Genomic DNA, 24,290 nt, shown 5'->3' on the forward strand with positions numbered 1-24,290 from the left:
CAGTGGCTTCTTTTGATTAAACCCCAAATTGTCATTGGGCAGAAGTAATCATGTGACAGGCAGTTCGTTCCAATTTCCACCTTGTCTCCATGAATTCAATAGTTTAATAGCAGCTCGTTCAGCATACGGCCGTAATCACTGAATTTGAAAAAAGTCTATCTTTCTCATTGAGCCGCGACAAATAAAAATACACGCAGCAAACTTTCCCCGGCTCGCAGTGAGCGGAGATGAATTACGAATTCGAGCGAGAGAGCGGTTTTATCAATAGTCAGCCGTCGCTTGCTGAGTGCCTGACATCTTTCCCCCCTGTCGGTGATTCATTTCAAAGTTCATCAATCAAGAGATCGACGCTTTCACGCTCGACACTGATTCCTCCTCCTTTTGAGCAGACCATTCTCAGCCTCAACCCGGGAAGCCACCCGAGGCACAGCCGGCCCAGACTCAGCCCGGATGGCTGCATCCCGCTGCCCACCGCATCCCTACCCCCGGAATACCCCTGGATGCGGGAGAAGAAAGCCACCAAGAAGAATCACCTGCCGACTTCCACGGCGACAGCCATAACGAGCGGACCTGTATGCTTCTCCCCGGAAGGTGGGTGGTTTTTATGGGGTAATTTAAAGTGTCGACATTTTTATGCAGAATGCACGTTCTAAGCACCTGAAGGAGTGGTAATAGGCTAGTCATTACCAAGTTGCATATTCGACATCAATTTCCTGTTCACAATTACGCATTGGTATCAACATATTTTTACTCTACTTCTCCTAAAAGTTTGGGAAAAGGTAAGTAATGTAAAATGATGTATTTCATTTCCACGCTGTCCTCCCTCGCCGAGCAGTGCCAGAGTTCTGATGTGTGACAGTAATGAAGAGTGATGGACTAGTGTTGCGGTGCGGGGCAGCTGGGGCATTCATTAGTATATCAGCTAGCCTACACCGGCCTGGACTACACTACCGCTTTCTCTCTCGGCTGGATTTTGAGGGGAAATTAGGTACATATGGTGCACTATAGAACTTAGTCTAATAGTGTGCATTTATTTATCAATGTCCATATTGCAATAATATTTGTGGGTAAAGGGATGCATTGGGTGCTGCTCTGAATGAGCGGCCATTTTGCTGAAGTAGCCACTGTGTGGAATAGGCTACTTACTCTCTGGTGGTTTGTGTCTATTCGGGCGTAATATGTGCATTATCAAGTAATTGTTGCTCATGTTGAAATGCTTGTTAATCGTATGGTTTATGTGCTGCTGTTTCAGACTCCCCTGAGATTCTAGAAGGTGGAGGAGGAGGGGGAGGGAGCTCCCGGCGGCTGAGGACTGCGTACACCAACACACAGCTCCTGGAGCTGGAGAAGGAGTTCCACTTCAACAAGTATCTGTGCCGACCGAGAAGGGTGGAGATAGCCGCCCTGCTGGACCTCACCGAGCGGCAGGTCAAAGTGTGGTTCCAGAACCGCCGGATGAAGCACAAGAGGCAGACCCAGTGCAAGGAGAACCACAATGGCGAAGGGAAAGGACCGAGCGCCGGGGACGGAATCCAGAGCAACGACGAGGAGGATGATGGCTCGCTGTTTGAGCAGAGCCTCAATACAGTGACCGGGGCCCTTATGGAAAGAGAGGCCTGCTCCTTTCAGCATAACTCGCTGAGTTCTTCCCAGCAGCTCCAGAATGTTGGTCCGCACAATGGCGAGGCCCAGAGTTATACAGTTTCGCCACTGAGCAGCAATGACAAAAATCTGAAACATTTTCTCAACCCGTCACCCACTGTTCCAGGCTGCGTGTCAACAATAGGCTCCGGGTCGGCAACTGGCCCGGACAATGGCGGTAGTCCCCCAGCCCTGGATGTCTCAATACACGACTTCCAAGTATTCCCCTCGGATTCTTGCCTTCACCTCTCCGATGCCGCTTCGCCCAGTTTGTCAGAATCCCTGGACAGCCCCGTGGACAATCTGGACATATCTACGGACAGCTTCTACTTTTTCTCGGAGTCACTAACTACAATCGACTTGCAACATCTGAGCTATTGAAATCAATCAAAAATAGAACAAAACTTTCAAACCGGAACATTTAATGAATTCAAACTCTGGTTTAACTATGAATTTAATTTTGGTGGTTGTTTTAGGCCTATATGATCGGCACATTTTATTTTTATTGATTAATTGATTAGTCGATTAATTCAAGGTAAGAGTCTGGACAAATATACAATTGTGGCTTGTAATTACAATAACAAATTGATTTCTCAAGATGCAATTTGTGTAAAGGTGCACAATAGTATGAATTCTGGTCATTTTATTTTTGTATAGCTTACAATTCCATGACTATTTTTGTTAGAAATAAATCTGACTTACCATAAGGAAATTGCAAGAGTGTGTTCAGTTATTATTATCCAAACCGTTTTATCAAGTGTAAAGTGTCATTTGGATCAAATGTATTTTTGTCCAACAAAATATAAAGGAGGAATAACCAATCGATGAAATGTTAATTAGTTAATCCTGAATACAAATTTACTCTCGTTAATTTGCAAGTCAAAATAGTCTGACGAAAGCAGGCCAATATAGCCTGATCTCTGAGTATGAATTCTATAGTAATTCTAATAAATGCCTGGTTTATATTATATTGTAAGCATAACATTTCGTGGGATAAAAAAAAACACACAAATCTTCATCGATGAGGTTTAATAATCTCAATGCACCAATTTAGAGCCATTGAGATTGTATTTTGTAAATGATCATTTCAAATTAGCGCCTTTAAAATTATTTTCACTGATATAAATAGCGGTGAAATTCGAGAATTAAGTTTATATTAGTTCAAATAATTTGTTGAATAAAAACATCAGCTTACAATTTTGAATCAGAAACTATTTAGAAAACTTTTCTGGTCCATTTTCATGTAACTCAGAGGCAATTATACAACAAACTCCATAAGCTTACCTACTACAATATATTTTAAATAAATGTCCTCTTACTTGCTCTGTTTGTAAAGTTAGTAGAATTGTAAACATAGTAGGCTAGCAATAGCATGGCTCCCTGTAGTGCGAGCTCCCAGTGCTGGGTGCATGGGGAGGCAAATGCTCGAGCCATGTTTTTCGAGCTCATAAATCAAACCCCGTCATTAATAAGAATGGCATCAAAGAGACCAATTGTGATGTATAACGCACAAATATAATGTTTTTGGATGGGATTCGCAATTCGAAGCCAAAAACGCGGAAGCTTTGTAGGCTTTTGGTAATAATTCATTTTTATAGCTGTTCAAATACAGAGCGCGGGCTCTCCAAGCGTGCAGTGCAGCGGGCAGCAGAAGAATCTCACCCCTCGTGCTATAAGCAGCCTAATTCAGAACAGGCTGCTGCAGGCCTATACATTACTATTCATTTTAAACGTTTTATATTTTCTAAAAATAGCTCTAATGCGTTTAATGATTGGGGAACAGTGTAGGCCTATGCCAAGAAATGCATTTGGTTAAATTGAGATTTTCATAAGAATAATCTATTAGGGCAAAATGACTTTCGGCTATAAATGTGTTTTGTTCTTGCAGAAATATATTTCTCCACAGTCTTGGAGAAATGTGTGTATTACCCATTTCACTGTGCAAGTTGTATGACATTTGGGTAGAATTATTACATTCCTGTAATAATTTCGGAATGGGCTATTTCACTCAACATGCTCATGCTCGTGGGCATACTAACCACCGGTTGGTACATAGCATGGGTCGAGCATAAAACGTATCATTGCAAAGTTAAGTGCATAGCCTTATTACATTTAACTGGAGTGACGTTTAGCCAATATTTAACTTCCTAAAAACAAACTGGCAGTGGCTATGCACATATGCGAAGAGGAAAGCTGCTATATAAGCCTAGGCTATACAACTCTGGTCCAACTTGGGCTTTCCTTTCCAAAGGCTGGTAACGAAATCATTCCGAAACAATGCGCCTTTTCTCTCCCCATTCCATGTTCCCACAAAGCGTATTCTGGAACGTCCATGGCCTGGGGAAGAGATTCAATGCTGCGCCCACGCACTAGGGGCTAGGCTGTGTAGAGAGAGAGAGAGATGATGAAGGGAGAAAATGGAAGAGTAAGGAAGGAGTGTGATACTTTCTTGCATTTCTTAGACTTGAGTCTTGTAGTGCCAGTCCGTTGTTATTCTTAATGTAAGATAGGCCCTATCTGCGTTCATATGGGTTATGCTGTAGAAGCTCAATGTGAGCTAATCCACTACCGAGGGGGAAATACTGCTGAGAAGGAAAAGAGGCTGTTGTAAGAATGACCAACACTAGGCCATACAGTCCTCTTATCAACCAGTAGGGGCGCAAACCACTCTCCCCTCTTCTCACTCTACCCTCGTCCTCTCTGTCTTTGTTAATGTGTGAGTGTGATATGTGCCCGTGTGTGTCTTTCTGTGTGCAATAACAATGATCATACAGTTCCGCTTGCCTCTGATTTTGAGACATTATGTCACATGTCTTTGTGACGTTATATAAAAACATACTTTGTGACTATGACGGAGCCTATATGGCTTGGGTTGAATCTGTGTTTGTGTGTGTGTGTGTGCGTGAGAGAGAGAGAGAGAGAGAGAGAGAGAGAGAGAGAGAGAGAGAGAGAGAGAGAGAGAGAGAGAGAGAGAAGCTATGTGCCCACTGCCCACAAAATGAGGTGGAAACTGAGCTGCACATCCTAACCTCGTGTCAAATGTATGACCATAATTCCCTCAGATTACACAGACCCACAAAGAATTTGAAAACAAATCTAATTTGGATAAACGCCCATATATACTAGGTAAAATACCACAGTGTGCATCACAGCAGAAATATGTGTGACCTGCTGCCACAAGCAAAGGGCAACCACTGAAGAACAAACCCTTACTTTAACTATGTGTATATTGTTACAACACTGCCCATAACCAGTAATATAACCTTTGACATCTCTCCATTCTTTTGAATCTTTTGGGAGTGTAATGTTTACTATTCATTTCTGATTGTTTGTTTCACCTCTGTTTGTTATCTATTCTACTTGCTTTGGCAATGTAAACATGTTTCCCATACCAATAAATCCGTTTGCATTCAATTGAGAGAGCTTAGCACCAGGACTGGAAGCACCAGGACTGGGAGCACCAGGACTGGGGGCACCAGTCACCCTATATTTGACCCTTTCTCTGCAACAGTATATTTCATCACCATTCATTTGTCAAACGGTCTCATAACAGGATGATCAAGCAGCAGTTTCTCCTCAGGCTGTAGCAGCCGTACAACACAGACCTCCCATTATTAAATCAGCTGATCACTTGATCATGAGAGTAACCTACACTGTAGACTGGCCTTTGGAGCAACACTATTAATACTGTGTCACTAGGATTCTTTGTGATGGGTCAACTCTGTGGTCTTCAAATATCGTCGTGTGGCTCAGCTAGCCTGCCTCAAAGAAATCTAAACCCTACAATGCCTCTGTCCCTCTATCAACGCAGAGATGAGGTCAAACCACGGGGAAGTCCTTGATACATAAGTGATGTATTCAGACCCCGATCTAGTGAAATAACATAATGCACGTTGAATCCTTTTGAATAGGCCCACGGTTATGGTAAGTTGCAGTTGAGAGGGACGGGTGTACCAGACTCACGTCTCCCTGCCAACCAGCTGATGATGTTAACACACAGTCTCATCTCTCTCTCTCTTTCTCTCTCTCTCCTCTCTCTCTCTCTCTCTCTCTCTCTCTCTCTCTCTACATTCAGTTATATTTCCATATCCCCCCTGTTCATCTTGAAAAACCACCTTACCTCGTGCATACTGAAGAAACAGAGTAAGTCATTTTCCTGGAGGGTCTTGGGATAGCCTGTAACTATTCTCCAGACAGCCATCCGAACTGAGCAGGCGATAGAGTGGATGCCGTATTTGCTGTTCCCCGCTCTACATGCGACCTGAGCGCTGTCTGCCGTGTCTGCCTCCGGGCTCATTGTTTGCTCGGCCAATACATTAGTGCCGAAGCACGTCACCTTGATCGACGAGCGCTCGGAATTTAAATACCCACTCAGACACCAATCTGTCACAGCTAAGGGGACAGGGCCAAGCAGCTCACTGGCTGACCCGGTCCACGTGACCACCCACCGTTTCATTGATATCGCCCTGTGTTGCCCCCTCCCTTATCTGATAAGGCAGGGAACCGGTAAGGTGGCACGGTCACCCAGGGTGAGACAAGGAGAGATTCACCAGAAGACCGGGCCTTTTGTGGACGGTCTCAGTCCCGCTGAGACAATGCTACAATGAGCAGCTTCTTAGATTACTCTGTGATGAGCGGCGACGGCGGGTCCTGCTCAGTCAGGGCTTTCCACTCCGACCACGGAATTACTACATTCCAGTCCTGTGCAGTCACCGTGAACAACTGTGGGGCGGATGAGCGCTTCATGCCCAATAGGTCTTCCCCGGATGGCATCCCTCACCAAACGGGGTCCTACCAGACTCCTACTGGCTCTCTGGGTTTAGCCTATGGGGCCCATCCTGCTTGCGGCTCAGGCTATGGACCCCAGGGCTTCTGTGCCACCTACAACCATTACGCACTGAACCAGGAAGTGGAGTCGGCCACGGGTTTCCCCCAGTGCGCCCCATTAATGTACTCCGGCAACATTTCCTCGTCCATGGTACCACAGCTTCGCCAAGGTTACGGGGGAGCGCCCATGGGTCAGCTCCAGTACGCTCACGCCACCTATGGTGGCGGGCACGAGCAGGCGAACCTGCCTCCTTTCTCTGGGTGTTCAAATCCGCTGTCACCCCTGCACGCGGCCCACCTTGACTCGTGCTGCTCGCCCCTGTCCTCCGAGAGCGCCTCCAACGCACAGACCTTCGATTGGATGAAAGTGAAGAGGAACCCGCCCAAGACAGGTGGGTGCCGTACCATGCATAAGTTGACAGATGAATGCACCTCTCATAAACCCAAATGTAGAGTGTGAGTAATAGGTAGATTGGCCGTCTGTTATTATTGGAACAGGTGTAGTCAAGACAGATTTTGGAGGAAGTAATCCAAGTGCATAGTGGAGGATGAGGGTTTGGCCATTGCAGTTTCAAATAGATATGATTTCACAATGATGCGCTGACACAACACCACAATGTCATGGCAACCATTCTGACGCCACATAGATCGTATCCAAATTACGCATGGTGAGTGACATTATGGAACGCTTCTTAGATGCAACAACATGGCATTCAGTTCTGTGGTATTCAGCTATCAAGTTGGCCAAACTCTCCTTTAGGACGTGTTTTGAAGTGTTGGGCCATATGTAATTACCAGTTGTAAGCCTGAGTTGTAGGCCTGGTAAGCTATTTGTATGGTGTCTGGTTTGTCTTGGGTGTGATATCTGGAATGCATTGAACATTTTGGGGTGTTGGAGAAAGTAGACATCTAAGCAGGCATCTAATACCCACGCATGACGCGTGTATTTGACTGTGAAAAAGGTGATCAACTGTTTGCCTTTCGTAAAATATTGAATACAAAGTAACGAATCATTCCACTGATGTCATCATAAGTGATTTGAGCATGCATGAAAGGTTGAATGCGTGAAAATTAATATGTCACCAATTAATTGTGGCAATGTTTACATTGTTGTGCATTTGAACATATACATTTGAACTACTTTTAGTTATGTTAACTTCTGGCGATCAAAAAGGTGGATTTAAACCATTGTGCGTAAAAATGACAGTACCTGTCCAAACGTGTACATGGCACACGATTTCTAAGGATCATTGGTTGGGAGAAATGTGTCAGTTGTCCAACTTCCTTGGTCTTTATTTAGTCCTGACCTCCAGGCAGCCCTCATGTAGCCCTCATGTTCTCCCTTCATTCCTCTACAGGCAGATCAGGGGAGTATGGCTATGGGGGGCAGTCCAACACCGTCCGGACCAACTTCACCACCAAACAACTCACCGAGCTTGAGAAGGAGTTCCACTTCAACAAGTATTTGACCCGCGCGCGGCGCGTGGAGATCGCGGCAGCGCTTCAGCTGAACGAGACTCAGGTCAAAATCTGGTTCCAGAACCGCAGGATGAAACAGAAGAAGCGCGAGAAGGAATGCCTGCTGCCCACCAATGCCGCAGTGTCAGACCCGAGGGATAGCTGCCCGGAAAAAGCAGCCGGATCTGAGAGGTCCCTCTCCGCTCCCTCCACCCCGTCTCCAGCCTCTTCAACAGTGTCCTCTGGGGTTGACCCATACTCCTCCAGCTAAAGAACCCTTGCCGCGTGGCAACGGTCTACATATAGTAAATATAATATACAAGTCCTAACTCGGATAGGTTAAATTAATTTGAACAAGGTAAATATTAAAATGTATGCACTACTTGGTGGATTTTGAGACATTGAGATTGGGCGATTGTCCTGGCTACGTGGTTCATCTATGGTGTGTTGTAATTTGTGGTTTAAACAGGGTAACATATCTGACCAGTTTATGGAGTTGTGAGTTCAAATCTGTCAGATTTCTATTCCAATTGTACATTCATGTGTAGAGTAATCATAGAGCACATGGGATACTTTCCCAAGTCAAATGCTGCAGAGTGTACCATTGCCCCACAACGAGCTGGATTTATAGCCTACACAAGCTGCACAACGAAACAAATACCTCATGTGTGCCAGATTGATTCATTAGACAGTGCAGCACTACTTTGACAGACTGTTTGCACTAGGAGTTGTGTTTTACGTCAATCAGCCAGGAGAACTCTTACGTGTGGAATCACTGTTGGCACATTCTTAGAATACCTCCCGAATCATTTTCAAACCTGTGTTTCCGGCCTGTGTTTGTACTATCCTAGTGTCGCGAGTGTCAATCTGAATGTATTGTGTGAGGTTTGCATGATACGCCAAGCTTTCATGTAGCCTATACCTGATTGGACACTGAGTTTTATCAGTTTGGATACCTATGATGACTTATGTCTTATAAGGCTTGTCTGTTACTATTTATTCGAGCAGAGCACATGTAAAGGGTTTTTCAGCGCGATGTTTACGGGTCAAAATATGTGTATTAAAGTGCTTTTGCCTCTACGACATTTTCTGGATGTATGTTTATTGTGGCTAAAAGGATGATCATAGGCATTTTTTCTCGCCATGCATGACCAAGAATTCAAATTTGGATCTCTCATCAAAATGGAACAGAGCCCATTTCTGTCAAAGGAGACCCGTGGAAAGTGGAAGACATAACCCTTATCCCCCTAGATGCTACTACAATAGTGTTATTCTTATATGATAGCATTGCAAGTGTAGCTGTATACAGGCCTCTGAGAATGACCCGACTATAATAATCGATTACAATACAATAGCTTAAGGTTTCTCATGTCCAAAGTCCAACGTCATTATCTCTCCAGCATAGGGCTTTACGTGTTCCAGTTTAAACGCTCTCAGTGCATGCAGCCGTGCGCACTCCCGTCCCATGGGTTAAAGCATTATTGGCATAATAAAGGCATGTTTTTCCACGGAGGGGATGAGAGCGCAGACATCAGTGGCATTCGCGATGACAACCTTATCGAGCTGCTGGCTTATTGAAGGGACAGAAAAAGGTCATTGATTAAAACATCGAGAGGAGGATATTGACAAGGATGAGCCTATCATTTCCGGTGTGTCTGTCAGGCTCCTCAAGGTACCAGAGATGTGTGGCATCTCCACCTGACGGCATAAGGCTGGGAAACGATCCGTCAGAAAGGATGCTCCAGATCAACGGATGAATATGGGCAGTGACTTGGCTGCGGCAGTACACAAGGTACAGGTACAAATATTGCAATGTGCCTGAAGACGTGTTAAGTACCAACCGTGTGCGATGGGAGTCATGCGCTTTCGGATCCCCTGTCCACATTGGGAAGGACAAATAGAGGACAGATGTAGGCTTATGTCCATTGATTTATTAGATAGATGTAGGCTTATGTCCAATAAATATAGAGACATGTCAATATGTTAATGCCTTACTTGTAAGGTGTCATACCGGAAGATGCGTGTCTGTCATAATGACTGGAGAGTATAAAGTCAGCAATGAAGTCAGGAGCTCTCTCTCTCTCTCTCACCACACACACACACACACACACACACACACACACACACACACACACACACACACACACACACACACACACACACACACACACACACACACACACACACACACACACACACACTGTTTCAACAACAAAGGACTGCGGTAGGACTACTTGTGCTTCATCTCCCATAAGCGATGTTGAATCAAACAATCATACAAATACAGCGGGCCTGTATATTTTCAAATGTTAACTGGGTTTAGTGTGTATTATTTGGATACATGTGGGCTGGTACTTACACCTTTATTGTTCCTCATTTCAATAGCTTCCATTGAGGAAAATAAATATATGAAAATGATATGAAAATAAACCAAAACAGTATGTCAATTCACCTTCCTCACTACTCTCACACCGAACACACCCACAGTTCCATTAACCTGCCTTTTTCTTTTATATTTTCTATTTGGATTGCAACCATGAGTATTTGGTTAGTTGCTGTTAGAAAGTGGCAAAGCCAAATATTGGTTTGAATTGGATGAGTTTCAAGCTGCCACAAATCAGTAAGTTTACACACTGGTCTAAAACGACAGATTTTTCTTTAAAGAACCAGTGTGTAAACTTTCTTCTGAACACTTCACGTTACGTTTTTCAGGCAAAACATGTCTACTAGCTGCCATACATTCTCTTTCTTTTAATGCTGTAATTCCTCGTGTGCAGGGTGCGAGTCGATCCTGCCATAAAAGGAAGAACTCGAGGTTGAAATCGAGTCATGATTAATGACCGACGTTCACCTTTACCTTGGATCCACCTGAGAGAGCTGCTATTGTGGCTAGGCCTCGCCAGGCTGCATGGACCGGTAGCTCGAGCTCCCAGGAGATTGCGGAAACCGATTGGACTAGCAACGTAAGTGATGCTGATGTTTTATTTCCGTGAAGAGTTTGGGAAACGTTAAGTTATTTCTAATGATAGACAATCTCCTTATTGGTTTGAAATTATGGGACCATCTGATCAGTTTTGGACAAAAAAATAAGGATTGTTTGATTAGACATTGACATCTTGTTGTCCCATTTTACTTTTTTTGTGAGGGTAAAATCCTAAAAGACACCGTCATTCCTGAATACTAGGGGTCTTTCTGTATAAATAGTCATACATATAAACAATGATGTTCATCAGGGGTTTTGGATTTGTGTTGGTTGATAGACCAGGCCAGTCATGTTTGTCGGTCGTCTAGCCACTTTGAAACATAGGCCTGCCTACCACTTGTTTTAGGCCCTAGGCTGTATACACAGTTTAAATATATATGTTATTTAGATATACATATAGGCTATTTCCTTATACACAATTGTCCTTAAATTTTTTACATACAAGGGTCCGTATGTGATCAGAAGTTCCCAATAGTCAGTTCATTAACTTGACGTTTTCACTACTCAAAATCTGACCCGCTAACATGACATTTGTTTTCACTGAATGTAACATTGTGAATAGCCTATTTGAATGTTACATTACGATAACATGTTACACCAATGTCGAGCCTGTAGCATATCCAAAATCAGCTCATTGTTTCACATGATTTAAAATACAATTATTTTCCTTGCTTCAAATATTTTATTTGAAATTATAGAAATATGCAAGATCATTTTCAGTAAAGCCAATTGATCACAATGTATTCATTTTAAGAGATCATTTTCTATAATATTTAATTCCACAAATCTGTCCAATATTCTTTTAAAATAAACCTAGGTCCTTGTTTTGGTTTCATTTCTACAAAATGACCGTTGGTATTATATTTGCTGTTTGCCATGAGGATAGAGAGCTGGCGTCTCTATATCGTTTGTGTCATCGTGCAGGGTCGTGCTTATGAAATCATTAATGAGATTACTTGTGTAGACTTGTTTAAAACGCCAATACTGCACGAAGCACAGGGAATTAACGACACGTATTAACACAGGCCTATTGGAAAATACATGTATGTGATTGTTAAACATGTCCACCTAATTGTGCCAGAGTATATAGGCGTGTATTAGTCCACAAACACGGTTTTATTTATTTACTTGTAGTTTGACAATTTGAAACTCAAAATAAATTACATTTATACTATAATGTTCGAGTTTTATCCAAAATAAATGGCCAAAACAGAAAATATAATTTCCAATACTATTTAAAATAAAACGTTGTTCTTGCAACATTCATTCGATAATCTTAATGCTTCAAAATTGGTCCATGGTTAAATTGTAAATGTATTTTCATGCAATAATATTACAATATTAGGACGACCAATCAGATATTACTATGGTTTGAGTTTCACTACTATAGTCAACGTAGGCTATCTTTAGCAACTGCTCTACAGCAGTTCTATAATGCATGCTATTATCCATATCTATGTCAGTTTATGATATATAGGCTAGGTCTGTATGCAATTGAATTCAAAATACAGAATATTTACCAAAATAACCCAGCCGTAGGCTTATAGGCTACCAACATGTGTCGTTTTTGCCTGGAGTTTCATATCCGTCTGTCTATATGAGGCCTATCCGCTATTCTCTTCTTTCTTTCTTTAGCCTACACGAGGCCATTGGAACCACTGGACGTTCCCCCACACTAGCAGTAACACCGTATGAACTCTGGGTACCAGGGCGACGAACACCGTATGAACTCTGGGTACCAGGGCGACGAACACCGTATGAACTCTGGGTACCAGGGCGACGAACACCGTATGAACTCTGGGTACCAGGGCGACGAACACCGTATGACCTCTGGGTACCAGGGCGACGAGGTTTGAATTAAAAACACAAAGTAAAGAAACCTGGGGTCATTCGGCGGTCACCGTCTCTCTCCGAAGCCGTTTGTCACAGCAGCCCCGAACCCAAACAGCAGTTTAAAGACCACACTGGGCAAACAACAAGTCACAGTCTAGCTACAAAGCAATACTCCTTCTCGGTTTTAGCAGGACACATCTGTTGTAGGTATAATTCACGTTTTAACAAGTATGACCTCAGAATCAAGGTATGTTAGAAGAACCCTTTCACTGACTCCGGCCGGTAGATTCTGCTCACGTGGCGTGTTCTTGTGTAAGCCTGGTTGATGGCACCGTTAGGCTCGCGGATAAACAGTGGTCGATGATAGATGTCTGACGTAAACAATTACGGCCTTGTGATGGGGGAATAGATGTTTATAACTTTTGACATAAAGAGGTGCCGTAGATTATGAAATGGAATAAATATTTCATCGTGTATCCTGGATTTGGACCAGTTTGTGCAAAACAACTTGATCATTGGAGGATGTAATGTAACACTTTATTATCCAAATGTAAAAACGCTTTTTGAGTGCTCACATGAACTTTTCAAGTGAAATCTAAATATGTCGGGCCTATTTCTATTTGTCTTGATATATTCTAGGGGGGAGGCCTAATGTTATCATTTTTCTCGTTTCCAAACCAACCGTTTTTTTTCCGGCGGTAAAAGTACCATAGTCCAATTATATTAACTTTCAACAAGTGGTTTTAACTGATTTAACTGAATAGAAAAGGTATTAGCACATTTGCCATACCAACTTCGTTTGTTTATTTTTTGGATTATCTTTTGTAAAATAGATTAATTGAATGCTTTAGACCAAAACTAATTATTTGAGGAAGCGTCTAATATAATATCGTAATTTCCGTTTTTTTCTCTTTCAACTGGATCGTTAAGATCATAGTAATAGTAGGCTAATGTCTCTAGAAACGATTTCTTGTAATTTGTTTTTGTAACCATTAGACCAATACATAAACTAATGTTATAATATGCAATTCCGATATAGGCCCTACAATTTGTGGGTTGCAATCTCCCCTTTTCAATTTTATTGAAAGAAGTTAATGCTTAACATTATGGAAATAAAAAACCTGGCACAAACCACTACATTTTCAATAACATGTAAAACTGATGGTTATATTATCTGACAAAATTCACTTGATAAAAACATTAAATAATCTTAAGAGAAAACAAATACTACTGTGCGTGATAAAGTTTTCTCAACTCACTCCGACATTTTGAGATGAGTCTGATTGATGCAACTCTGAAATGCATTGGTAGCAACAAAAATAAATATCTATTCCTTCAACGGTTTACTTCAGTTTTTAACTTTGTTTGATTCTTCGTTTTCCCAGCAAGCCTTGGTTTCTGGACTTCTGTTGTGTTTATCGATGTCGTCTGCGCAAGAGTGATTGAGGGAGGCTGGCGTGGACATTCGGGCTGGCGCGCACACTCTTTCAACAATTTGTTCAACTTAATGCGTTCCATTTATAAACTATAACCCTCTCAGAAGTTTGAAACGTTATTTATCATTAATCTGTCCATTTAGTGTTCTATTCTTCAGACTTTTCTCTATCAAAGGAAGACTCATTTCGGGAGTAGACAGCACAGAGCCAGTTTTCTCCCAAAACGTTTCTTTCTTTTTTTCTCTCAACATGAATCAATGTTGTGAAATGGATAGTGTATCCAAGGGATATGCCATAAACAGTTTGGGGTTTTGCATTAGTGCTCAATGACAAGAATAGCACGAGGTGATGTTTGAACATGCTAAACAGATCTGAGACATCCACCATTGAAATTCTCTCTCTCTCTCGCTATGTGTGTGTGCGTCTGTCTGTCTGTCTGTCTGTCTGTCTGTCTGTCTGTATGTGGTTGTGGAGCTATTTCACCTTGTATACATTGACCTATAGGCCTACCTATGTTATGAAGAAATCATCAAACAACACTGTGTTTCTGTGTTCAGGTATGCCAGACGTCTGTACTCACCGCCGCTCCCTTCTTTAGGCAGAGAGCCGAAGAAGAGTCATCAGATGATGATAAGGAACGTGTGATAAAGGGATGATATGACGTCATCAGCAGCCATCACAGTATGAAAGGGACAGGACAGCTGAAGGTACACAGGTATTCACACGCAAATACGCACACAAATATGCACACACACACTCGCACACTCGCACACATACACACGCACGCACACAAATATATATACACACACACACACTGAACAGATGTCACAGTACAAGTAAAAGCTCACAGCAATAGGCCCTTGGGCCCTTGTTGATCAGTCTCTCACATCGCTGTGGAGGAATTTTGGTATAAGGTTCTTACTGTAGAATGCAGTGTTTGGTTTTCACCAGACACAATGGGACCCATCTCTTCCAAAAAGTTGACTCAAGTTTGTCAAAAGCACCTGGAAGTACCTGGATGATCATCAAGACTCTTGGAAGAATGTTCTATCGACAGATGAGTCAAAAGTATAACTTATTGGACAACATCGGTCCCATTATGGCTGGCGAAAACCAAACACTGCATTCCACAGTAAGAACCTTATGGTGGTAGTGTGATGGTTTGGGGATGCTTTGCTGCCTCAGGACCTGGAGGACTTGCCTTGATATAATGAACAATGAATTTTGCTCTGTATCAGAAACTTTTACAAGAGAATGTCAGGCCATCCATCTGCCAGCTGAAAGGAAAGGGGAAAGGGGGATACCTAGTCAGCTGTACAACTGAATGCATTCAACTGAAATGTGTCTTCTGCATTTAACCCAACCCCTCTGAATCAAAGAGATGTGGGGGGCTGCCATAATCAGTGGGTTAACTGCCATGCTCAGGGGCAGAACGACAGATTTTTACCTTGTCAGCTCTGGAGCTGAAGTGCAGCTGGGTCATGCAGCAAGACAATGATCCAAAACACACAATAAAGTCCACAGGAAAATGGCTAAAAAGCAACAAATTTGAAGTTTTGGAATGGCCTAGTCCAGACCTAATCCCAACTGAAATGTTGTTGCAGGACTTGAAGCGAGCAGTTCATGTTGAAAACCCACAAATGTCGAGAACGTTAGAAATGGGGCAAATACATATTCACAGCACTGTATATATACACAGACACTCTTGAAGGCACGCAGGCAGGCAGACAAACACACACCCCCACACACACACACACACACACACACACACACACACACACACACACACACACACACACACACACACACACACACACACACACACACACACACACACACACACACACACACACACACACACACACACACACACACACACACACACACACAGGTGCACCCACATCCCACATGATGCAATGACATACGTCCAGATCCTGAAAGTCAAACAGACATACAGACAGACAGATGTACAGACAGATGTACAGACAGACAGATGTACAGACAGACAGATGTACAGACAGACAGATGTACAGACAGCGCTGACAGACAGGCTGACAGACAGGCTGACAGACAGGCTGACAGACAGGCTGACAGACAGGCTGACAGACAGACAGAACTCATCAGGGTAGTCTGGTTATTGGCACGTCGGCAGCCATTGACCCCTCCCCTCTGAGTGGCAGACAAAATGAATTCCACCATCGACAGATGTGGGTCTCCGGGTGCCGATGGAGGGATTGAGCCGATGGAGGGATTGACAGTATGATCGAGAAAAAAATAAAGAGAGAACGGTGATGAGAGAAAGAGTGTGAGAGATGACATTATGTCTCTCTGATGTTGCTTGTAGAATGTGTGATGTAGCGTTAGGCTGGAAATGCAGTTTTAAAAAAAGATACTCTAGTTATCTCTAGACCAGTTACATCTGCTGCTTCACACAAGGTATAGTGTTGTACATTTACGTTTTTGGTTGGAGTATTCTCAGATTTCCTGCTTATTCCCCCGATTCTGAAAATCTTCCAACCAGGATTTCTGGGAAACCAGGACATTCTGGGAAAGTTAGCAGCGTTTTACAACCCTACGTGGACAGGTTTTTTATTGAACCGTTATTTAACTTGGTAAGTCAGTTAAGAACAAATTCTTATTTAAAATGATGGCCTGCACCGGCCAAACCAGGTCAACACTGAGCCAATTGTGCACCCCCCTATGGGACTCCCAATCATGGCCAGTTGTGATACAGCCTGGATTCAAACCAGGGTGTCTGTAGTGATGCCTCTAGCACTGAGATGCAGTGCCTTAGACCGCTGGGCCACTCGGGAGCTTGGTTAACTAGGTCAGGTTAAGTCATTGAAGATTGTCTATAATGAACAATTGAAAATACAGGAATTATATCCACCTAAACATGTCAAACGATAAAGCAATGAAAAGAGAGTGAATGGTACTGTTTATTGCTCCCAAGGGTGAACTTTAGCTCAATAAACATCAGTTTCATGGGCCCATCAAGTAGTGAGCAGCCAATGACGTTCTTATTTTTATTGGATTAGAAGCAAGTCTCACCTGTAGTTACATGGTAATAATTAGGCTATTACCGGCCTAGTCTCTCAGTTTAAAGATCCTCTCCTCAGCAGTCTTCAGGCCTCCTGATGAAGGCATGCGGGATGGAGACAACAGAGAGTGGAGGGATGGAGGGAACAGAGAGAGGAGGGATGGAGGGAACAGAGAGAGCAGGGATGGAGGGAACAGAGAGAGGAGGGATGGAGGGCAGAGACAGGGAGGAGGGAACGAGAGGGAGGGATGGAGGGAACAGAGAGAGGAGGGATGGAGGGAACAGAGAGAGCAGGGATGGAGGGAACAGAGAGAGCAGAGAGGGATGGAGGGAACAGAGAGTGGAGGGATGGAGGGAACAGAGAGAGGAGGGATGGGGGACAGAGAGAGCAGGAGGAGGAACAGAGAGGGAGGGTGGAGGGAACAGAGAGAGGAGGGATGGAGGGAACAGAGAGAGAAGGGATGGAGGGAACAGAGAGAGCAGGGATGGAGGGAACAGAGAGAGCAGAGAGGGATGGAGGGAACAGAGAGTGGAGGGATGGAGGGAACAGAGAGAGGAGGGATGGAGAGAACAGAGAGAACAGAGAGGGATGGAGGGAACAGAGAGAGGAGGGATGGAGGGAACAGAGAGAGGAGGGATGGAGGGAACAGAGAGAGGAGGGATGGAGGGAACAGAGAGAGGAGGGATGGAGGGAACAGAGAGAGGAGGGATGGAGAGAGCAGAGACAGAGAGAGGAGAGATGGAGGAATGGAGAGAACAGAGAGAGTGGAGAGATAGCGAAAACAGAGAGAGAAGGGGTGGAGAGAGAACAGAGAGAGGAGGGATGGAGAGAACAGAGAGAGGAGGGATGGAGGGAACAGAGAGAGGAGGGATGGAGAGAGAACAGAGAGAGTGGAGGGATGGAGGGAACAGAGAGAGAAGGGATGGAGAGAGAACAGAGCAGAGGAGGGATGGAGGGAACAGAGAGAGGAGGGATGGAGGGAACAGAGAGAGGAGGGATGGAGGGAACAGAGAGAGGAGGGATGGAGAGAGAACAGAGAGAGGAGGGATGGAGGGAACAGAGAGAGAAGGGATGGAGAGAGAACAGAGAACAGAGAGAGGGATGGAGGGAACAGAGAGAGGAGGGATGGAGAGAGAACAGAGAGAGGAGGGATGGAGAGAACAGAGAGAGAAGGGATGGAGAGAGAACAGAGAACAGAGAGAGGGATGGAGGGAACAGAGAGAGGAGGGATGGAGAGAGAACAGAGAGGAGGGATGGAGAGAATAGAGAGAGGAGGGATGGAGAGAACAGAGAACAGAGAGAGGGATGGAGGGAACAGAGAGAGGAGGGATGGAGGGAACAGAGAGAGGAGGGATGGGGCGGCGGGAGGGAGGAGGGAACAGAGAGAGGAGGGATGGAGGGAACAGAGAGAGGAGGGATGGAGAGAGAACAGAGAGAGGAGAGATGGAGAGAATAGAGAGAGGAGGGATGGAGAGAGAACAGAGAACAGAGAGAGGATTGGAGGGAACAGAGAGAGGAGGGATGGAGAGAACAGAGAGAGGAGGGATGGAGAGAATAGAGAGAGGAGGGATGGAGAGAGAACAGAGAACAGAGAGAGGGATGGAGGGAACAGAGAGAGGAGGGATGGAGGGAACAGAGAGAGGAGGGATGGAGAGAATAGAGAGAGGAGGGATGGAGAGAGAACAGAGAGAGGAGGGATGGAGGGAACAGAGAGAGGAGGGATGGAGGGAACAGAGAGAGGAGGGATGGAGAGAGAACACAGAGGAGGGATGGAGGAATGGAGAGAACAGAGAGAGTGGAGAGATAGCGAGAACAGAGAGAGAAGGGGTGGAGGGAAGAGAGAACAAAGAGATGAGGGCTTGAGGGAGCAGAGAGTGAAAGGGCATGTGATGAGGTTTCTCTGGTTTAGACCTGAAATGACTGATGGAAGACCAGCACATCTGTAAGAGAGAGGAAGACTGGGGGGAGAGGGGAGAGAGACACGGTGATCTGTAAAATAATGAGAAAGGCTGAGAGGGTAATTGAATCAGAAGGAGTGGAGCGAGAAAATGCATTAAAATGAAATGCATTTAGAGATATTGCAAGGAATCTTATTTTAAACAGAGAGTGAAAAAAAGAGAGTGAGAGAGAAAGACACTGGAAGAGATAAAGAGAGGGAATTGGAAGAAAGAAAGAGAGCATGAGATGGAGACCGCAGCAGAGAAAACAATTTAGGAAGAGAGTGAGAGCGCAAGGGAGAGGGAGGAGAAGGAAACCCAGGGTAGAGACAGAGTAGTCCATCCATCACGTAAGTCTCGACCTCACTGTGACCCTAGCCTGGCAGCCAATAAGACGCTCCCATCCCCAGTACCCCCCTCGCCACACACACATAAACACAGAGAGAGAGCGAGAGAGAGAGAGAGAGAGAGAGCGGGGGGGGGAGAGAGAGAGAGAGAGGAGAGAGAGAGAGAGAGAGAGAGAGAGAGAGAGAGAGAGAGAGGGGATCGGGTATCGTTTGACGCAGAGGGGAGTCTGGATGCTCCCTTTGTGTCGCCCATCAGCGCCTCCCAGAATGCTTTGTTTTTACGTGACTAATGTGAGTACCAACACCTGACAGACAGTCTACTCCTCCACACACACACACACACAGATGGGCAAGCCCATCCCCCTCTCTCACCAGACAGGAATGGTCAGTGTACAGAATCACGGTGTTGGAAGCTCCAGAATCCTCCCCAGGATTTCCAGCAGGCTTTGTTGTAATCGCATATAAACCATGGATTAGACAATGTTGTCATAAATACCCCAAATCAGTGAAGTGATCTCTGATCTGTGGCAATAATTTGGACACCAACTCTGACTCTGGCCTAGAGAACTACACGGTCAACCATAGATTCAGCAGAGCGAGAAAGAGAGAGAGAGGGAGCGAGCGAGCGAGAGAGGGAGAGGGAGAGAGCAGAGAGAGGGAGAGAGAGAGAGCGAGAGGGAGAGGGAGAGAGCGTGAGAGTGAGAGAGAGAGCAGAGAGAGAGGGAGAGGGGGAGAAAGCAGAGAAAGAGAGACAGAGGGAGAGAGCGATAAAGTAGAGAGGGAGAGAGAGTATTGAGAGAGAGGTAGAGAAAGAGAGCAGAGAGAGAGAGCAGAGAGCGAGAGATAGAGATAGAGAGAGAGAGAAAGAGAGAGCAGGAGAGAGAGAGAGAGAGAGCTAAGAGAGAGAGAAGAGGGAGAGAGAGAGCAGAGAGAGAGAGAACAGCAGAAAGAGAGAGAGAGCGGGAGGGAGAAAGAGAGCAGAGGGAGAGATAGGGAAAGAAAGAGAGGGAAAGAAAGAGAGAGCGAGAGAGGGAGAGAGAGAGAGCGAAAGAGAGAGGGAGAGAGCGTTAGAGTGAGAGGGAGAGCAGAGAGAGAGGGAGAGGGGGAGATAGGGAGAAAGCAGAGAAAGAGAGACAGAGGGAGAGAGCAATAAAGTAGAGAGGGAGAGAGAGTATTGAGAGAGAGGTAGAGAAAGAAAGCAGAGAGAGAGAGCAGAGAGCGAGAGAGAGAGATAGAGAGAGAGAGAAAGAGAGAACGGCAGAAAGAGAGCAGAGGGAGAGAGAGAGCGAGGGAGAAAGAGAGCAGAGGGAGAGATAGGGAAAGAAAGAGAGAGAGGGAGTTCGAGAGGGAGAGAGCGAGGGAGAGGGAGAGAGAGGGAGAGTGAGAGAGAAAGCAGAGAGAGAGAAAGGAAATGAAATTGAATTGAAAGAGGTCATTGCATGTTTTTACAAAAACATAGATTTAAGGTATACAGGATACTACCCTCCACAACATAACCCTCACTCCAAATCGGAACTCCAAATCTCCAACCTGATTTTGAACAAAATTACCTGGAATGATTCTGGAAGGATTTTATTTACCAAGGATTCTTACTGCTAAGGACGATCCAGCAAACTTTCTGAAAAACCAGCAACCAGCAAAATAAGCACAACAGAACCCCGAAAACACCATCCAACCTGGAACTGAAAAGTAATGTTCAGTCTGAAGCTACTTTGAAAGCCTAGAGTGAAAAGAACAACACAATAAACTCTAGATATTTAACGTTATGAAGACTGAATGCTAAGTTAAAAGGCTACCAAGCTTGCTAGGAAACAACTGCAACATTAATTAGCACTGAAGTGTGAAGTGAGAGGTGTGAAATGAGTGGTGTGGAGCCCCTGAGCCCAACAATGGCAGCAGAGTTCCTCCCCCACCCAAATGCAGAGGCCTCTTTGGCCCCTTGCTCCATGACATCCCTCTGTACAGTACCCCTTGGATATAAAAATGACAAGGCACAGAAAGAGCACAAAGAAAAGCTCCTCATAGACAATCCAGAGACACTTTTTGCTGACTGCTACAAAAATGGGAACGTAAGCAACCTAGTCTTCCACACAGACTATCCCTGGTAATGGCACACAGCTATAAGAGCACACTAACCCTCTTTTAAGAGAGAAGGTATTGGAAAAGGGTGGAACATTTGAATATTGGAAAATGAGGACACTGAGACTGAGCCACCCTCAAATCAATCAATCAATCAATCAAATGTATTTATAAAGAGAGTCGAAAACAGCAGGTTCGGGACAAGGTAGCACGTCCGGTGAACAGGTCAGGGTTTCATAGCCGCAGGCAGAACAGTTGCAATTGGAGCAGCAGCACGACCAGGTGGACTGGGGACAGCCAGGAGTCATCAGACCAGGTATTACTGAGGCATGGTCATAGAGCTCAGGTCCTCCGGATGGGAGGGAGAGAAGAAGAGAGAGAGAATTAGAGGGAGCATACTTAAATTCACACAGGACACCAGATAAGACAGGAGAATTACACCAGATATAACAGACTGTCCCTAGCTCCCTGGCACATAGAGTATTGCAGCATAGATATTGGAGGCTGAGACAGGCGGGGGTCAGGGGACACTGTGGCCCCGTCCGACGATACCCATGGACAGGGCCAACAAGGCAAGATATAACCCCACCCACGTTGCCGAAGCACAGCCCCCTCACCACTTGAGGGATATCAACGTGTACAAGAATGGAACAGTGGTGTTGCAGGACAACTTCATACATTTCCAAAAGTAATTCCACAGAATCAGGCAGGAGAAGCTTTCTGTTGGTGACGAATCCCCCACCCCGAGCGAGTTTGATCACACCTCTTCAAACTGTCCTGCAGACGAGGATAGTCACCCCCCCAGCGCTGAACACACCCGGGTCCCACAACTGCACTGTTCCTCCATCATTGAGAGGGATACATTCACAGAGCTGGAGAGAGACATGCTGGAGCTCAGAGAGCTAGTCCACACAATCCAGACAGCACAGACAAACGAACGGACCAGCACAACACCACCCCCTCTACAGTACCCAGAGGGCTGGAGGTGGAGATAGACGGCTGTCTGACAGAGCTGGCTGCCCTCCGGTCCGAGGTGAGAGAACTTAAGGAGGAGAGAGAGGAGCACATGGCACAGCTAACAGAGGAACACACAGCACTGCAGGAAGAGGTGAGAAAGCTAGCCATCACCCCCGGAGAAACCAACAGAACAGCCCACGTCAGACCTCGACCACAGTCTTAACACCACAGCAGGACAGACAAGGCAGGATCCACCTCCCCGTCAGGCCCCGTCAGGCCCCGTCAGCTCTCCAGACAACACCCCCACACCCACTGAGGACAAAAGACAGAGATTGTGCTCCTCATTGAATCAAATGGGAAATACATTGATGAGAAGTAACTTTTTCCAAAACACAAGTGGCTAAACTCTGTTGTCCGAACACCCCGGCGTCCCATGGAGCTCTTGTCAGAGGACCGACTAGGGTCCCCCAGCCACATCATAAGGCACAAACAACCTGAGAGCCCAGTAGGAATGGGTGCCCACAGCACTCAAGGGAGTAATTGAAAAAGCGTCTTCCACTTTCCCCAACGCACAAGTGGTTATCTCCACCCTGATACTACTAAATGACTTTAATCCTACCACCATACAGCAAGTGAATGCAAGCATTTCCTGGGACTGTGCCTCAAAACCAAATGTTTACCTGGCCCACCACTACTCTTGAACAGCCTTTATGACCAGGTCGACCTCTACAAGGCAGCAGTTACCCACCTTTGCCAGGACCCTAAAGAACATCACCCTCAACCGCAGCCCCAGCACCTCACACAGAAGCAACAGAGAAACGGACACCCTGCTCAGACTAGCGAGACACCGTCCCAGAACTGCAGTGGCCTCTCCTGGGAGGATCTGCACCAAGAGGACCTACACCCAGACCATAGCACCACCAGCCACATCCCCACCCCAACCAGTCGACCCCTCCCCAAACAAACTCTAGCCACACCCTATATAGTCCCCCCACATCTGTATTATGCCCCTTCTGCCCCCCCATGCCCCCGCCCCTTCAGCAAGGACCACAACATGACAGTCACACATATGCCCAGGCCGTGAGCAGAGCAACAGGCCCAACCCCCACTATTACACCCCACCCCAAGTCCCATCCTGCGACCTAAGAAGTGTATATCAGATGCTCAACATGCTCTGCTCACACCTACTGTAATGGTCCGGGCCTAAACCACACAAAAACAACACTAGACACTATAGAACACAAAGTTTTAACTATCTCATCCTGGAATATACAAGGTCTGTGGTCATCTGCCTTTGGCCTAAAGAGCAGGAACCCATACTTCATCAAAGAAATTGGAAATACAGACATTGTCATCCTACAAGAAACATGGTATAAAGGAGACAGTCCCACTGGTTGCCCTCTAGGTTACAGAGAGCTGGTAGTCCCATCCACCAAACTTGTGAAACAGGGAAGAGACTCAGGGGGTATGCTAATTTGGTAAAGAGCAGACCTGACACTATTAAATTAGTCAAAACAGGAACGTTTTACATCTGGCTAGATATGTATAAGGAAATTATCTCCACAGAGAAACATTTCCTCATGTGTGCTACCTATATCCACCCAATAGAATCCCCATATTTAACAATTACAGGTTCTCTATCTTAGAGGGGGAGATCAATCGTTTCCAGGCTCAGGGACATGTACTAGTCGGTGGCGACCTAAATGCCAGAATTGGACAAGAACCTGACACTCTCAGCACACAGGGGGACA

At 45.2% G+C, this 24,290-nt stretch overlaps 2 protein-coding genes and 1 long non-coding RNA gene across 4 annotated transcripts in view; all 3 read left to right on the top strand.

Moving 5' to 3' along the window:
• Positions 1 to 54: 54 nt before the first annotated feature.
• hoxa2aa (homeobox protein HoxA2aa) lies at positions 55 to 2,070 on the top strand. The gene is given in 2 exon segments (NM_001130854.1): positions 55 to 591; positions 1,253 to 2,070. Coding segments are annotated over 2 exon segments (1,134 nt in total). The 5' UTR covers positions 55 to 227; the 3' UTR covers positions 2,023 to 2,070.
• Positions 2,071 to 6,236: 4,166 nt separating this feature from the next.
• Positions 6,237 to 8,197, top strand: hoxa1a (homeobox A1a). The gene is given in 2 exon segments (NM_001139563.2): positions 6,237 to 6,860; positions 7,827 to 8,197. Coding segments are annotated over 2 exon segments (987 nt in total). The 5' UTR covers positions 6,237 to 6,244.
• A 2,266-nt stretch (positions 8,198 to 10,463) lies between these two features.
• Positions 10,464 to 24,290, top strand: part of LOC106570517 (uncharacterized) — a 39,001-nt gene continuing 25,174 nt past the window's right edge. Inside the window, exons 1-2 of one of the 2 annotated variants that reach the window (XR_001320688.3) lie at positions 10,464 to 10,889; positions 14,736 to 14,893. This is a non-coding gene — a long non-coding RNA (uncharacterized LOC106570517). The remainder of the gene's footprint in view (positions 10,890 to 14,735; positions 14,894 to 24,290) is intronic. The other variant, XR_001320689.3, reaches the window with a different exon arrangement.

The sequence above is a fragment of the Salmo salar genome, chromosome 14 (genome assembly GCF_965601325.2).
Source record: "Salmo salar chromosome 14, fSalSal1, whole genome shotgun sequence".
NCBI lineage: Eukaryota > Metazoa > Chordata > Actinopteri > Salmoniformes > Salmonidae > Salmo > Salmo salar.